The sequence below is a fragment of the Schistosoma haematobium genome, chromosome 6 (genome assembly GCF_000699445.3).
Source record: "Schistosoma haematobium chromosome 6, whole genome shotgun sequence".
NCBI lineage: Eukaryota > Metazoa > Platyhelminthes > Trematoda > Strigeidida > Schistosomatidae > Schistosoma > Schistosoma haematobium.
Genome location: NC_067201.1, coordinates 16962600 through 16979943, shown reverse-complemented (window position 1 = coordinate 16979943; position 17344 = coordinate 16962600). Strand labels below are relative to the sequence as shown.

Sequence of the window (17344 nt, the reverse complement as noted above, 5' to 3'; positions counted from 1 at the left end):
ACTCCGATGATCAATAAACATAATATTAACCATCTCTCTTTGCAAACTATTTTGGCTAATTGTACATAATTTGTCCATAAAATATGTACAAAGTCTATTAAATTAATATGAAGTCAGTCAGTAATAAAAATGTGGGGACTAAAACAATTGTCCATCAGTTAAATTTTACATATTGCATAGCAGTTCAACGCTTGAACATTGACGATATAATAAACTAAAAAGTGAAGGTAGATGGCATTTGTGTAAAATCACACGTTGTCAAAAAAAACAAAAAAAAAATACTGGAGACAGCTATTCGCGAGCATATATTCTCAGGATTACGGTATGGCCAGTTTTCTCGTGGACACATAAATTCGCATGACTATCAAAACAAAAAAGTACTGGTATATTTTTCTTTGAAAAAGAATTCACCGCCTAATTTATAAAAATGTGGAAACATAATGAAGAATACCTAGTCCTTGATCGGTGCCATTCGATCAGCAATTAAAGGACTAGACAAACATGAAATTGGTCAATACCGACTGATTGATGAATTGTAAACACCTCTGTCCAACAGTAGGGCAGTCTTGGCCCGAAAAGTTGAGTGAGGCGGTTCAAAGCTCGTATGGGAAATCATTTTTCTAACGATTACGGGTACACCTTTCTGATGAGTGGCAAATAGCTGAAAGCCTAAATTCCAAGGTATCATGGCGACTACCCCCAAGAAAGTAACAGTAAATACACACCCAAGCTACCTTATGAATTGAATTACTTTAACTTGAGATTGATTTACAGCCTACTCGAAGTCTAAACAATTTATTTTCAAATTCTTTCCTATAAAATTAAGCTAAAATATATAATTGAGAATAGAAAACAGTTAAAAAAAATTTGGTCATTAGGTCAGGTATGTTTTAATCAGTGTCTAGTACGGGAATTCAGGGATGCCTGTCTCATCAACTGAATCTTTCTACATAATTTATACAAATATGAGGGAAATTGTAAAGCATTATATACCACAACAGATCAAACCCAATCCTAATTCGATCTTAATAACGTTAAGCCAGCCGTTTCAAGAACTTTACGCACAATTTATAAGAATTTACCAAGTTCAATTATATGAGAAAAAATCGGCAATTTATACCGGTGGAATAAACAATGTGAAACAAGATGGAATAATAAAACATGTCGACAGAAGTAAAAAATAATGTTATAAAGTTAAATCACTCACAAATCACTCCAAGTCTTTAGAAATACGCCTTATTTTTATTCATATAAAATTAATATATTCGTTTACTGTAAGTGTTTCGTAGTTTTGAATTTGTATTATTTTTGACTGACATCTTTATCTGTGAAATAGTGATTTAGGAGTTAATGCAATCAAGTTAAAGAGATTAGGTGGAAGGCTCGAACCTCTCTCAATCAATTTCGGTTTGGTCAATCATGTAGTATCACTAAATATGAATCATAATGTGTTGTTCGAAGCTGGGTTCACTGAATACGACAACATAGTATTAATCTATGGTGATTGAGTCTGTTATATAATCAGAATCGAAAACGTTTAGTCTTACTAGAGATATATAAGCCGTAAGTGATGAAAATCAATTATTTATACGCTTTGCCAAGAAATAATCACTCACTGAGAAATTAACAAAACAGAGTACAAGCTCGATATATTAAAGTCAGCTGAGTAACATCATTAAATATATATGACATTGAAAGCACTTAAACACTTAACAACGAAAATCTGTTTTTCAGTAAAAAAAATCCCGGATAGTTATACATATACACTAACCCGAGCTTTCGTTGGATGTGGACCGCCTTGAAATTCCACCGTACCATAAGCATTTGTTGGCATTTCTTGAGTGTGGGTTTTAACGTGCCAGCGTTCATTATTAGTTGGTTTTAAATGATAATCACCGTTGATGGAAATGTCAGGTTGTAAATTTAAATTCTGTTGTGTTAAAGCCTCTATTTGTACATTGGATGGATGTTCACTGAATGTAAGACCGCAACTGCAACATGGACTGAATAAACAAAAAATAGAAACACCATTAGATTGGGTGGTTAAACAGTTTTTGTGTTCGGTAGCTTTAGATATCATGATAAAAGATATAGTTTTAATTAGTCTGTTATAATTTGTTATGGAAAAACATAAGGGGTTTGTTAAATCAATAAACGAAATGCGCCGATTTATTGACAATACGTAACGATACAATATGTTTGAGTTATGGTTACTCACGGTGTAAAACCCCCGGATGGTTTGAGATAGAAGATGAGACTACTTGGTAGAGGAATAGAACACTTATATACAAAACGCTAGCAAATAAGATAACATATTTAGATGTCATAGGTAGTTAATTTTGTTATTTGCTCTTTTTTCAGTGTATGAAAGTTCGTTAGGCTTCGCCGTCACATAAGATATGTCTTAAGATAATACGTATGACGGTTATTATTCATTTTGGTTTATCTATAATTCTGGTTTGGAGTCATCGTGGTGGGATAACTTAAGTGAAATGATATCAATTAAGCATTATAGATTAATTAGTTATCAAGTCAATCGATATACCGAAGTAAACTAATCATTAGAAACAGAGATGTATCATGAAATAGACGATGATCCTAAATCCTTTGACCGACAGCACAAATCGCGAATCGTACATATTAGATGATTTGATTTAAATTTACTACTGAGTTATTACACTTTTTTATTAAATTTTGAAGTGCATTTAGTATGACTTTCTCTTAACAACCGTTGAAAGTTAGAGAGGATTGAATGACAGTCTCGTCTTAATACGAAATCTATCGACATTGGGCACCGGTGACCCCGATCAAACTCATACGTGAAGGTAAAAATGGATACGGTCTAATGAAGAAGATAGAATTAAACACACTAACTAGAATGAAATAGGAAAATACCTACAGTTGTTATGCTTTTGCTACTGGATAAATTTTTGGAAGGTGTAAAGAATGAATAGTATTCTGAAATACTGACAAGACAACAACAAAGAATTTATGAATGCTATCACACATAAATTAAAAAAGTTATATTCCTGCAAATTATGGTCATTTCAAGAATATTATCACACATAAATGTGTACTTTTTGGAGACACAAATAAATCATATACAAAACTCCCAGCTTCTGATAATAAAACGTTTATAGTTGGCAAATAGTATCATGTAGAAAAAGTTGTACATATCTGTGTTGGTTTACGGTTGTCATTCAATAAGTGTAGTCGTTCTGCATATTTTGATGCATGCTAAACATACCATTTCACAGGAATTAATGTTTGATTGGTAAGAACTAAAAGAAAATATTATTTTAATGCATTCAACTACGGAATAAAGTGTTAAGCTGGTATTTATTGATGGATTAAGTTGATTGTAGAAAAGGAGGTCATGAAAACCAATGAATCAAAGTGTCTGGAACATAAAGAGTGTAATTATGTCAGATTTGACTTTTTATAAAATCACTGCGTGTAGTGAAATCAATAAATATATCCTTTACCTTATGTTATCTTCTCTTCTTATAATGTCATCTTGAAGTTAACTATTTCACTTAGAAGTGATTAGTTTCCTTGTTCTACTGAGCTCGTTTCTTGACATATAGAATAAAGTGGAACGTTGGCAAGATTAAATCTGTCCAGATTATTATACCGTTTAACCCAAATGAGAATAAGGTATCAGAGTAAACCGAAAGAACAGCGTTAGGTGGGTTATGTATTTCCATTAATAACGTCAGTCAGTCAGCTATAAAGAAAGCAGAACTTGGGACATACTTGCGTCTATTCAGGCTGTTAAATCATATTAGTATAGGGAGATGAAAATATTGAAACAAATATCGTAGTATTAGAAGTATTACTAATAGAAACGACCAAGGATAGATATGCTTAGAGAAGAAATGAATTCTTGGAACTAAAGGTTTAAAAAATTTTCAAACTCAGAATCTAATGGAAAAAATAGTGAATGTGTCTGCGCTAATGTTAACAGTTCTAAGCTATGTCACCCAATATCTCCAACCACTGGTTACATAATCGCGTTGTCTCTAACCACGTAATGTGAACCTATCAATATGTATCAGTCTAATAGTCAATGACTTCATGAACTTATGTCATGATTAAAAACAAGAGATAAATTTTTATTTGTTTATTATCATCATCATAATTAGGTTGCCAAAAGACAAATTTAACATGATCGCTAAGTCATAGGCTCAAACTCCACTGCATTTACATCGGTTTAAATCCCTAAATAATATCACTAATTTTCACAAATTAATTAGACTTTAAACCGTCCATGTAAACATACATCTATTGAATGACTTAAGTTTAGAAATTTATTCGAAAAAAAATTGAGAATCATTTTGATAAAAAAATGAAATGAAAGAAAGTAAGTAAAAATTATTTCGTTTTTATGAAAAAAAAACCAAAAATAAAAGAGAAAACAATCGTGTGATGAGAATGTCTTTTGTTTTGTTTTTTTTCTTTTACGAAAATCATCATCAGATGATATCAGATGAATTGAAAAATACAAAAATGAAATAATACGAAATAAAACAGGATATTATTGTTTGATTCAATGAATAATCTGTAAGTGATAAATTTCAATGTGTTACTACTACTACTACTACTTAAACTGTAATATTCATTTATTTCTCATTAACATAAATGATAAATGATAATGATTTAATTTTATGAATTGAAATTAGGTGAATGAAACATAACATAAAATCGGTATGTTTTATGAAATCTTACTCTGTAGGTGATATGTAATTGTAATAAAAGCTAATTTAGAATCGGGAATATTGTGAAAGGATTCAATAAACGATATGTAAACATTAATGGATATTGTTATGAAGGTTATTTCCTATGAAAGTTAAGGGGCTTTGAAGAGTCAAGAGAAGAATAAGAGAGAGAGATATATGAGATGTATGGAAAACAGCACAAAATTATTTTAATTTCAACCCTAAAAGTGTTAACTATGGGTCCGATTCTACTAATTTTGGCTTCAGTAGTCTGGTAGTACCACTAGCCTCTACACAAAAGCCATATTGCTTAAAGTTAAGCACATAAAGTTATCCTTCCTATGTGATATACTGACATAATTTCAGATACTTTAAATCATCTACCCACGGACTCTTGTTCAACAGTTTAATTAAGGGCACAATATCAATTAGAAAAAGTACATGACACGTACATGGAAGGGTAGGAAATCATTTACGATATAAAATTTAACGAAAAATCTACTTAACATTTTCCACCAAAGTTACTTAGTTTTTTATTTACCAGTCACGTAAAATGCTCCAACTCAATTTTTCTTGGTTCTTTTTTGTGTTGTCAGCTGACTATCATACTATTGACCTTGAACAAACTATCTTATGGACATAATAGTGAAGTGTATTAAAATATGTCTAACCATGTGATTTCTACAGTTTTCTATCTCATTCTGTGATAGCCTTGACTACTTGATCATAAAAGTGTGAATTACGCTCATGTGAGTGACTCTAGTTACTACAAGGAGGTCACTTACACATTTGATTTATAGTCGTTTTATGAAGATGTTGCAATAAGAAACACATTCCATTCCATTTGCTTATTCTTCAGAAATCGATTTAAGCGCTCGACGCCATTTACATCGTCTTTACTGTATGTTCAGAAGTCGTTTATGTTCTATTTTTTTTCTCGCGAAAATACCTTAACTATCCTCATTTTGGTAGTGAACATCCATGTGGTATATTAAACTTACATAATTTGAGAAAATAAAATCATCTGAAAACAACAATATAAAAGACTGAGGTTATCCACAACATATTTAATGTTACATGAAGTGTATCCAGCACTTTCGGTCAACTTCAAGATCATTTGCTGGATGAGTGTTGTACATTGGAGTATAATTTTCACTAAAGATTTCGTTTCAAGCGATTGGAATTATCCGCAACTATCTACTAAGAACAAGTTTGTGTAGCGTACATCTCAACTTGCTGGATAAAAAATATAGCCCATATTAGGACTTAAAATAAAACCTCTCATGAAAACTGCACTCACACGCTCGATGAACGGATAAACGGCCGAAAGTGATTGATAAAACGCAAATATGTTGATGATGATAAATGAAGGAGATTCAACCAAGGACATACTCAATTTAATTACCAATGACTAAGCATTGTCAGCAGACTAAAATTAAGGATAACCGGTATTACATTAAAGTTGGGTACATTATTTATGAAATAGTACGATTAATTATATAATTTGCACAACAGTACAGTTCACGTTGAGAATTTCCATAACTAAACAAATATTCAAACTTTTCACTACATTTTCGTGCGTTTTCAGTTGAGAACTGACTGAGTGACTTCATAAGTTGTGATATCGGATTGAAACGTTTTCATGAACGATTAGTGTGGCTGGTTTGTATTAGTACATATCGTTTTATATTTGAATGCAGCTCAGCATTCCTGATTCGATCGATGTAAAATCAACAGTGATTATTATTGACTCGGAATTACTGACGTAGTCAACTGATCATTTGCTCATAGGAATTAGCTCTAAAATTCTAAATGAGTAAAATGTAAAAGACATAATCACCTGCTAAATGATTACATAATTGAAGTTGTTATTTGTCGGTGACATACTCACTTAACAAGTCAAATAATCAAGTATGAAAAGGAATAATTGAGTTAATATTCTTGTAAATCATCTCAATTCATATATAATGATCATTTTGAAGAACATATTACTATTTTATTTATTGAATATAATATGTTTTTGAAGTGTGATTTACTTGGAAAGACTGGATAGATGTGATGCATTCATATAATAAACTAACTGAATACATTAGTTTTTTTTAAAAAACAAGTTGTTTAAATAAAAAAATATTTATGTTTTAGTTGTCAATCCGCAATACATTTGTTGAGATAATTATGAACAGTAATTATTGAGTGTTTTTTTGAAACGGTAAAAACTATGTTGTCAAGTTATTTCATTAATTTCTCACCACAGTGTTTTTTTCTCCTATTGTAGTGTTTAGTTAAGGAGAAAATAACTGTTACATTTTTTATTTAACAATGAATCAAATGTTTTACTGATCTCTAAGTAACTGTAAGGATATGTTTTAGACTGCCAACATAAGATCAATTATATGAAGAATTTTAGCCAATGAAACAAATCTAACGTGGTTCATAGGCTAAACAAAAAAGGCTTTCGTTGTCAACGTTGATTATTGAAAATAGTGAGTAGGTTTTTCAGTCAAGACCGGGGTATAATGTAGTGCACAGTTGATCTTTAAACAAGACTGTCACTCATCTCAGGATAGCAAAAAGCATTTATAAAAGAAAAACCTAGATTCAGAAGTGTATTAATAGTAGAATAAAACTGTATATAGGATATATAATTCAAAAGGAACAAATGGCATCCATAGCAAGGAAAGTGTGAAGTAGTACTTGAAATTAAAATTTACAAGAGGATAAAAAATAAAGGTCATAGGCTCCTTAGCCATAAATTCTATCAATATTAACCAAACTAATCACTTAAATATTACCCTAATGTTGCAGATTTCAACTTCAAAATTTGTACCATAAACACGGGTTAAACCGACAATTAATGACTTCATGGACTGTAGCTGAGCGATTGTTTCGCCGGCTCTTGCTTACTTTCAGTTTACCTATATGCTTATAATATAACTCAATGTAGGGAATGACTAGACACTTCCTAAACATTAAAATGGGGTCCTAACAAATGGTAGTGATAAATTGATGAATTAACTGACTGATAAAAGATGTTTTATACACAAAACTGTTGGAAACAATTTTTTATTTCTGGTATTTACAAAATAGATGGGTCAGAAAATAGGTAAACGGATTTTTCGGCGTGTTATTTGGGAAATGTCAAACTAGTATGGAGGAATTTACAATGTATCTTTATTGATAACAGCAGTGCGATTACCAATACACGACCAAGATTATACACAGTACCTTACTCAAGCCTTTCAGGTTTTGTTTATATCATGATGACTTTAGATCACCGAGTTGGATCAGTGGGATCCTGACCGGATAGTGAACAAAATTTTCAGAACTTGTAACAAAACAACCATACATAGCTCCTTGATTTTCACTGGTTTTCTGGATGACGTTGATTCTCGATGAGAATCACTTATATAATAAAAATAACCTTATGCCACAAAAAATAAGGCGGAATTCTTTTGAGTTATTATGATAGTTTAATAGAACGTACGGTGATTCTTATTTTTTAATCAATAAAGATATTTACGCCATTCAACTTTAACAAAATTAAGAACAATAAAAATTGCGTGTAATATGGACTGCCTTAGTAACATGAAGATTTCACAGACTATTTGTTATATTCACTCATCACAGCAACGATGTAGACTTATTTTAAAAGTGTTACGTCCCTCTGAATTAAGTGATATAATTGTAAAGTTTTGTATATCATTTTGGATAAGATCGTCAGAGCCTATTTTGTATGCTTGGAGTAGAATGCAATACCACAATAAGTATCTGTATGAACTATGAGTTTCTTCATCATCATTTCACATTTAATCACTTTGTTTAATGCCGGATGTATAAAGCAAGCGAATATTTAGTTTCGACACAGGAGTTCCATTTAGCCACATTTACTTCAGATTAGACTCCATAGTCATTTATTTCCAAGGCTTCTCAAAGGACTACCAAAACAGACTGAGTTCGAAATTAGCTGGTTAGAGGTAACCAACAGAAACCATAAACAGCTTATAAGAAGTGTATCTGATGGTGATTTTATGTAATGACATTTCGAAAAATATAAGAACCATTAATTTCTGTAAAAATGAGTCGCAAATAACATAAAATCTAGGTTCATGGCTTACTTTGTCGATTAACTTTTAAATACTTAACAGCAAGGAAAGTGTACTTGGTCGAAGGAATTTTACCATTGTTAAAGACTGAACAAAATAACATTGGTTACTATTCATTAACTGCTTAAGGTTGACTGACTAAACATGACTAGGCAATAAATTCCTTTAAGAAATCAAAATAAACTAGATATAAATTCTAAATAATTATTGAAATGAAAATTTTAATTTATTAATTACTCACTTGGATTTTGAATGACGAGCAAAAACAAATTTAGCACATTCCAAGCATACAATATTTTGTTCAATCCATGGTATCTAATTCAATAAAACAAAATTAGTAGAATTTATATTTTATTAAAATTATTTTTTTTTAAATTTGAGTATCAGATGTTAAAAGTGATGTTGAATGGATTTGCATTTTACAAAAATGAAAAAAATATCAAGTTATAACCAACTTTATCTATTGCAAAAACAAATAATTGACACTGAAGAGTATTGAATAGGAGAAAGTGAATATCGAGAAATTATGTAACATAATGATATTATTTTTGAATGCATAAAGGTGGTTTCAATTTCCGTATAGCCAAGGCTTCAATAAACCTTAGTATACGTCCTTATGTACGTTATTATTGAAAAGATAAGATCTATTTTTCACCAAAAGCCCAAACAGTACGTAAGCGATTGTGTCACATCCCATTGTGTCTATCAATTTACATGTATGTGCGGAAACACGTACATAGGGAGGATAAATCGTGATTTGTAATTAAGAGTGGGTGAACACATACCAAAATGGCTGCAGAAACAAATGGATTCCAATGATCAAATAAGATCACAGGATAGACAGACATTCTCCTCCACTGCGGAACATTTGATTGAGACTGGCCATAAAGTTGACATCAAGTCAGCATTTGTAGTGTTATATTGAAATTAAACAATTATTAAAAATAAACAAACAAAAATAAACATATTATTAATAAATTGAGATTCAAGCTTTTTCTAGGTTATAGAAAAAAGTGTTTATTTCCTATTATTTGATGTTTATTATTATTTGCAATTTATCAAGGAGACGAAGTGTTCATTTTATCTTCCTCTTGATTTTAACTTCATATATTTCACTATGCAATAGTCCTTTGATATTTCTTTACAAACCATATTTCTAATGTTTAGTTTTTCCTGTGATCATTGCTACGATATTATTTAGACAGGTTTATTAGTAACTTTGTTAATTTCATCGTTTCGTGCTAATATTGTACAGCAACGTTTGCTAAAGCACATTTGTGCCGTACTCTATAGTGATTATGGATAATTGATGAATGGTAAGTGGGAGTCTGTTTTTTTACTGCTTTACGACCATCTCCATCACTTACTAATTCAAAATTAAAATGTTATTTAGTATAAGGGTATATTAAAATAACGCTAGGTATAACCATACTGAGATATAAGCCATAACCAGGGGTGTAAGCTTCGTATTTGGGGTCCACCGCATAATCATAATTTATGGTTCGAGAAAGTCGGTGACATGGCTCAAGGTTAGTGACTGGTGAAGATCTATTAACCTTCCATATTTTCCTAAATCTTGTATTTAGATATTATTTCATGTTTTTCGTCACCTCTTAAATTTATTCATTTTGAACTATATTTCCTGAGAACAGTTTTCCACTACAAGACATACTATTCTAACTTCTATACCTTTCATTTCTTCGATTTCTTATCACTGTACTGACATGAAATATGGCTAATTTTCTCAATATAAAATCGTGCTCGGTACTTTATCAATTATCACCGACTTCATTTGAATAGAAATTAACCAGAAAAATGCTTTCATCACAAAATTGGCATCACTATAATAGTAAAGCAGATTTAATGAATAAAATAATCAACAGTTCAAAAATCCGCCATATTGATCTTTTGACTTCATTAATTTAGAATATATGTTCTCAATCTATCGTCTTATATATATATATATATATATATATATATATATATATATACAAAACGAAAATACTTTTGGAAAAAGTGATGAATGTTTAAAGTAGAAAATATTTATCATGCATATTATGTAGATGGATCAATTGTAAGTTGCATTTTTAGATAAGATAAATGGAATTGGTTTCACGGTAAGGTGGATGATGTATGATAATTTTCACACCATCAGTATTATATCATCCATAATAATAATAATGGTAGTAATAATAATAATACCTATCTAAGTCACATAACAAATAAGATATATTTGTTGTAAAGCTGAAAGTTAGTTAAATTACTCTACTTAGACCATGGTTGTTATCATTTTTCAAATGTTAGCCAAAAGTTCAAAAGTTATGTATGTATGTATGTATGTATGTATGTATGTATGTATGTATGTACGTATATGGATTTCATCATAATAGTTTGTATGCTGTATCATTTTCATGTAAAAACTAAGAGAAAAACTTTGGCTTCAAAACCGAAGTACAGAAATATGAAGTCATTTTACAACTGATCACCAAATGTATGATCAAGGTCAGTGACAAAAATTAATTAAAAACATCTCCACGAGTCACTTAACGTGGCAGCAATATAGTCTAACAAATCACCATTAATTGTTTCCTAATCATCATATGATTTGCTAATATCCAGAAAGAAATACAGATAAAATGCGTGGAATTAATTTTTATAGCCGGATTAGAATGATTGATTTAGGATTTCAACATAACACGTCCAGATTTATGCAACGTATACAGCCCGAATATAAGCTATTTTCTTAATGTGAGTGATGTTAATGTCCACCTCAGATAATGGATGAAGGGTCACATGAGATCATGGATCGATTGTATTTGAACATTAACATCATTGGATGCACGGTCAGTGGTCTAGACGTTGAGCCTTTGTGTGTGAGACCGAAGGTCCTTGGTCCATGTACAACGTGAGGAATCGTGGATGCGCACTGCTGAGAAGTTTCATAATAGCACGAAACGGCTGTCCACTACTTTCAGGTTTTCACTGGTGGTCTAGCTGAAATTGACTCGTGAATTCAACTGTAGAAATAATTTATTCACAAAACATCTGGAGGAAAAACATGGTAGATTAAACACAACTCACGGGCTTTATACTAGATTTTGATGAAGACGAAGAAGAGGAAGAAGAAGTGCCTGAGGACCGAGACGATTTATCTGACCTATTTCGGAACACGCTGCCAACAGTATGCCTCTTGCGGCCCATAGTTATTTGATGCGTTGAATCATATACTCCCAAAAGCTTTAAACGGTGGATATGTGGTAATAATCCTATAATCACAACGTCCTAAGAACAACTCAGTCAAGTATTCTAGCGTTTATCCAGAAGGTGAAAAATACATCTGGTCCACTTCAGGACTATTGCCAACAGGAATCCGACGTATGCAGACCAAGGTATGGGCGATAGAAAGAGTAAGATATCCCATTTAACGTGAATAGTTGTATTACGAGTCGCTTTTGAATAATTTTTGTCCTGTAGATCACAAACTGTTCTTTCGGGGAAACAGCTGTCCTGCAGGAAAAGTTAAAACCACGAGAGTAAATACACATAGGATACATCAAAATAAAATGTTAAACAAAACAAAGCGCTAGTCAGAAGTGCATTTCAACTAACATAAAGTGGGAATTTGTGAACACCAGATGTTACCATCATTTTAACAATTAACCAAACTAAGTGTACAAAAGAAATCCATTTTATTCTACTTTGCAGTATTCTCCAAGTATTATCCTAGCAATGGAACTTATAAGCCTCCATTTTTAAAGGTATATCAACATTCAAATTTAATAAGCTTGGATTAAACAGCTGATATTTCTAACACATCTAGTTCACAACATGGGGCAGCATATCCTAGGTATTTCTGTAAATAACTTAAGTTATGAAGTTGTTGGCTGACCTGTAGTTATTATGGCTTATCATAAGAATCTGGAGTTATCTTCTCAATAAATGTCACTATTAGGCGCAGAGAATGCATTTTTAGAACAAAAAAGTGTTTGTGACTTTCCGATGGCATTTAAGTGTCATAAATACAGGATCAACCCTTTCACATGATTCAAATCAAACCAATTTTCCTGAAATATTTAGGAACTAATATTTTCTTGAAATATTACTCCGACTAACAGTGTTTCATTGCGAGACCATTTTTTACGTAACAAAACGGCATAAAGTATTTATATAAAACCGTGAACAATATGTACGATTGAAAATCAATGATTCGACAGGGAAGGCCTTATTTCTTGAGTGATAGTGATGATCATAATAATCATGTAACGGAGACTGACTTACACAACTTTATGCAAATACCGATTTGTTTTTAGTTAGCATCAATTTCCGATACATTCATTTGGGGAGAGTTACGGGAATTTTCGTCACTTTCCAGGGAAAAAGGTAAGTGTTCACTAATCAAAAACTAGTCCTAATCACAGTTCTGTTTTATGTGAGGCATCGAATCTTGAAACTAACAGATGAACCGACTTTAACATCATCGACTAGCTCAGAAAGAAAGACTGTGAGGATATAATGCTTACAGAAAATTCAAATATGAAATTATAACGCTTAAGTAATAACTTGAAAAACTAGACTGGATCAGTAATACATCGTTATTATACTGTCCAGCACACCTACAGAATAGACAGACATGGAACGCTCATTTTGAGCTGGTACAGCGTATCTTTGAAACTGGAAATTACTCAAAAATTGTTGTCCGCAAAACAGTTATTCTATATGAACGTTGTTCTCCAAGTCATGTTACAAAGTGAAATATACGTAAAATGTGTAATAAACTGCAGGAAATCTAGGTCACAATTGACATAAAATATAAATCAGGCATGTAGCTTGTAGTTTATGGAAAGAACATACTAAATGAAAATATGTAAGCCTTTGAAATTCTGTTGATTAAACGATTTTGTAAGGAATTCAAGTACAGATACCTAATAACCAAATGAGTAAACAAAAGCCTATAGCCCACATGATTTATAAATGAGAATAATCAAATATGAGGACGGGCATATTAGAATAAAAGTCTTACAATCAACAGGTTCCTGACGGCGCGTCAGATGTTAATTGGTTTGAAGATGCTGCAAGGTGAGTATCACTTACTGACATGTTAAAACACATAAAGGGTACTTCGTCCAAGTTAAAAGGTCAATGAACGGCTCATTCTTAGTTAAATCTTTATGAAGTCATGTATTCTTAAACGCTTTTTTCATATTTATTTTAGGGAGCTCGGGATTTTTTGTTATACTTTAAGAACATAAGAATTTTCGTTCCGAAGCCCCTCTTAAAATACGAATCATCGTTCCCTTATTTTCACAGTTCACCTGACGGAGAACAGCCTCAAATTCAAGATGAATAATATGTATATAAACGGTGGATACAACTGTCTATTGTGTAGTTCTGTATAGTCACGATCGATTTCAAATCTACCACTTAGTTTGCTTTTTTATTATTTGTTACGGTATTGCAATAACACTGGTTTTTAGCCACATGATTCTTGAAGTTGAACACAATAACTGAGTTTTGGATTGGCTACCGAACACTTCTAAAAGGCCAATAACACTTAACTGAGACGGCATGGCTCGGTTGTGCATGCATGAGCTCTCTATACAACTTTTCAGTCTTAGCGTTGAAGCCATTATTCTATCGACAACTCAGTTGTTTTCTTCCACGATAGGACGAGTAGTTATTGATATTGATGTGACTTTGACGTATGATCTGGGAGATTAGGGAGTCAGAACACTGCCAGTCTACTGTAATGGACTGGGTCTGATGATTTATTAGCATACATAAGTGAAATAATTCTGACGTAGAATTAAATCCCATGAATTCATAGGTGTTCTTGCCAATACCAGTCCTAACCAGCTTTTAATAATTCGTTAATCGATCTAACTGCCATGTCAACACTGATACGCGACATTTACTTTACTTCGCATATTTGCTGAAAGATGGTCTAATAATGCTTTGCTTAACACCAGATGATATTTTTTGAGAATAACTCACCCTGAATCTGCAATATTTTGTATTACCCCGTCTCCCACTCATGGTTTGCACAGTGGCGTAAAAAGATTACTATCAATGATATCCAGGCCTGAATAACTAGTATATGACAATAGTATAGGCATAACGCCTAGTAGTTGTGCAATTTTATTCCTTTCCGAGCATCGTGATATTCCTAAATGAAACTTGTGGAAGCTAACTTATATGCTTCTGTATTGAATTTCCTTCAAATTTTACTACTATTCAGTCTCAAGATTGCCCTAGTCTGATGAACACAAATTCACAACTGCGCAACTGTCAACGGGGATGCTATGTTAAACTTGGCTTGTTTGATTAGTTATGTGCTTGTTTTCTCACGTAAATTGTCTACGTAATGATTTCGCCCTTATTCGGATGGTCGAAATCTGAAAATATCTGGTAGGCGCAAGCCATACAATAGTACGGAACCGATAAACGTCAAGTCGTAAAAGGCTGCACACTGAGCATTTGTGGCAGATTTTTTGTTTATCGACATAGCAATCGGGCATTAAGTACGAACAAGTTAGTAACTCAATTATATGTAGTATTTTTAAAAAGAAATTTGGTGCTTAATAAGATAGGTGGCGTGGTTTTTCAAATAACTGATCCACAAAAAAACGTGATATATAGAATACCATCTGGAGATGAAGACTGTAGAAAGCCAGATAATCACATGGTGAAAGTTTACAGACTTTGTTTGAACTTATCATGCTACAGTGGAATGAGTTATGTACATTAAGAATTACTAGCACTCTTCGTATCACTCATTGCGATATTTTCAAGAAGTTATGCGTTTTGTAACACCACTAATAGTTTATACTGGTTGTAAGATCCATTTTGAGTGTTTTCTGTGTGACAACCCCTCCATGTATGCACTTGGAGTTTGTTTCTATTGACTCCTTTGGTTGTATATTGTTAGTCTTTTTGATTTCATCTGAGTTGTGAATATTTGTATTTTATTATAAATTTTATTTTTTTACGCCTTAAATAAGTTTCCGTGTTTCTTCCTGAACTGCATTTATGATGCTTAACTTGGTACTTAGTCTTGGAGGCAGCCATATTAATTTGCTCCTCCTTTTGATTGTGTTGCTTGTATTGTCTGGAATTGTGCATTTTTTGATTGTGAATTGAAGAACCTTTCCAGAATTGGAATTGTTATAAAGCAACTAAATATTAACTTTTGAACGAACCTTTGCGTGTTCTATTCAGACAGGATAGTACAACGTTTATTTGTAGTGATTGTTATTGTAATTTAGATTTGATTATTGGTTGAGTAGCTGGGTTGTCAGATTTGTTTAGAGCCATCATTTGACCCCATTACTTTCTTTTGGTTTCAACCGGGCAAAAGCGCATATCTAACCCACCTAGACAGTTATTCTTCAGTCCAAACCTTAGTTTGGATCTTACACCTACAATGAATCCTACAGTAGTGAACCCCTGGTTATATGGAAGTCAAAAATAACCTAGTTATAAGTTTAGCGTTATCGTTAGTAGAGATAGCGGGTTATTGAACATATCAAATAAATAGGAATTTATAAATTTAGTTAGACGACGCTTCAAGTAATCATTCTGTAGCGGTAATTAAATCCCCAAAATAAATAGCCTTGTAAGTTTTCGACATTGGATGCTGACCACAGTAGTTTTAATAGACTCATCTAGCTGAAGGCGCTCGGTCATGCATCCGCACCAGATCACGAGTGGGAACGCCGTGCTGAACATCTACTGCAATCGCTAGCCAGATTAAATCAGACGATTCTCAATATACTGATAGTCCATCAAATATATCTTCGAACTTCCTCGCTTCTGTTTTTTGATTTCACTTGGTGGGTACGCTTCATATTAGGTGTTACTGGTTAAAGCGTTGTCAAACTCTGAATACCTATGGCATCTCCATTGGCGAGCCTCACGTGATCTGATACGCCAAATTGTAAAACGTGACTCTGTTTCTTTTTGGGATTTTATATATCATTGCCACATTTTAATTTTTTATACATTCTGACATTTTTTCGTGTTTTTCGATATATATTTTTTCCCTCGTTCATTCTTGTACTTCATATTTCATCATGACTGAACAGACACCCAAAGTACTTAAACTTGAGACTTTGTCCACGCCTTCGTTTCAACTGATGCTCTTCTGGCCAGACAACATGGAAGCCTGGTTATGCCACACAGAAACCGACTTTTCCGAGCATGGCGTGATCGACACACGTGCACAATTCCTCGCAGTGTTGATAAAATCAAGATATACCGTAGTATGAGTTCATCGCATGACATAATTCACACCATTTCGTGAAAGCAGTGATATGAAACTTGACAAACAGTTCGACTATCATACCAAATGAGTATACCTTTTCGTCTCTCATGAATTTAGATCATAATAACCACAAAACTTTTATTAATATTTAAGATAACTGCCAACAGCTATGGGCTTTGCGATATAATCCTATAGGAATAACCGTTGTTTGCGAATTTCGTTTCATTAGTAGAATAAAATAGGATGGGTTGACCTACATCATA

The 17344-nt window shown here is 32.5% G+C and overlaps 1 protein-coding gene across 1 annotated transcript in view; it reads right to left on the bottom strand.

Annotated features, from left to right (window-relative positions):
- Nucleotides 1-12022, bottom strand: part of TRPM3 (Transient receptor putative cation channel sub M member 3) — a gene marked incomplete at both ends in the record, with an annotated part of 101375 nt that extends 89353 nt beyond the window's left edge. The window contains 3 exons of the mRNA XM_051219466.1: nt 1772-2003; nt 9063-9136; nt 11903-12022. Of these exons, the coding sequence (XP_051065628.1) occupies nt 1772-2003; nt 9063-9136; nt 11903-12022 (426 nt within the window). The remainder of the gene's footprint in view (nt 1-1771; nt 2004-9062; nt 9137-11902) is intronic.
- Nucleotides 12023-17344: the final 5322 nt, after the last annotated feature.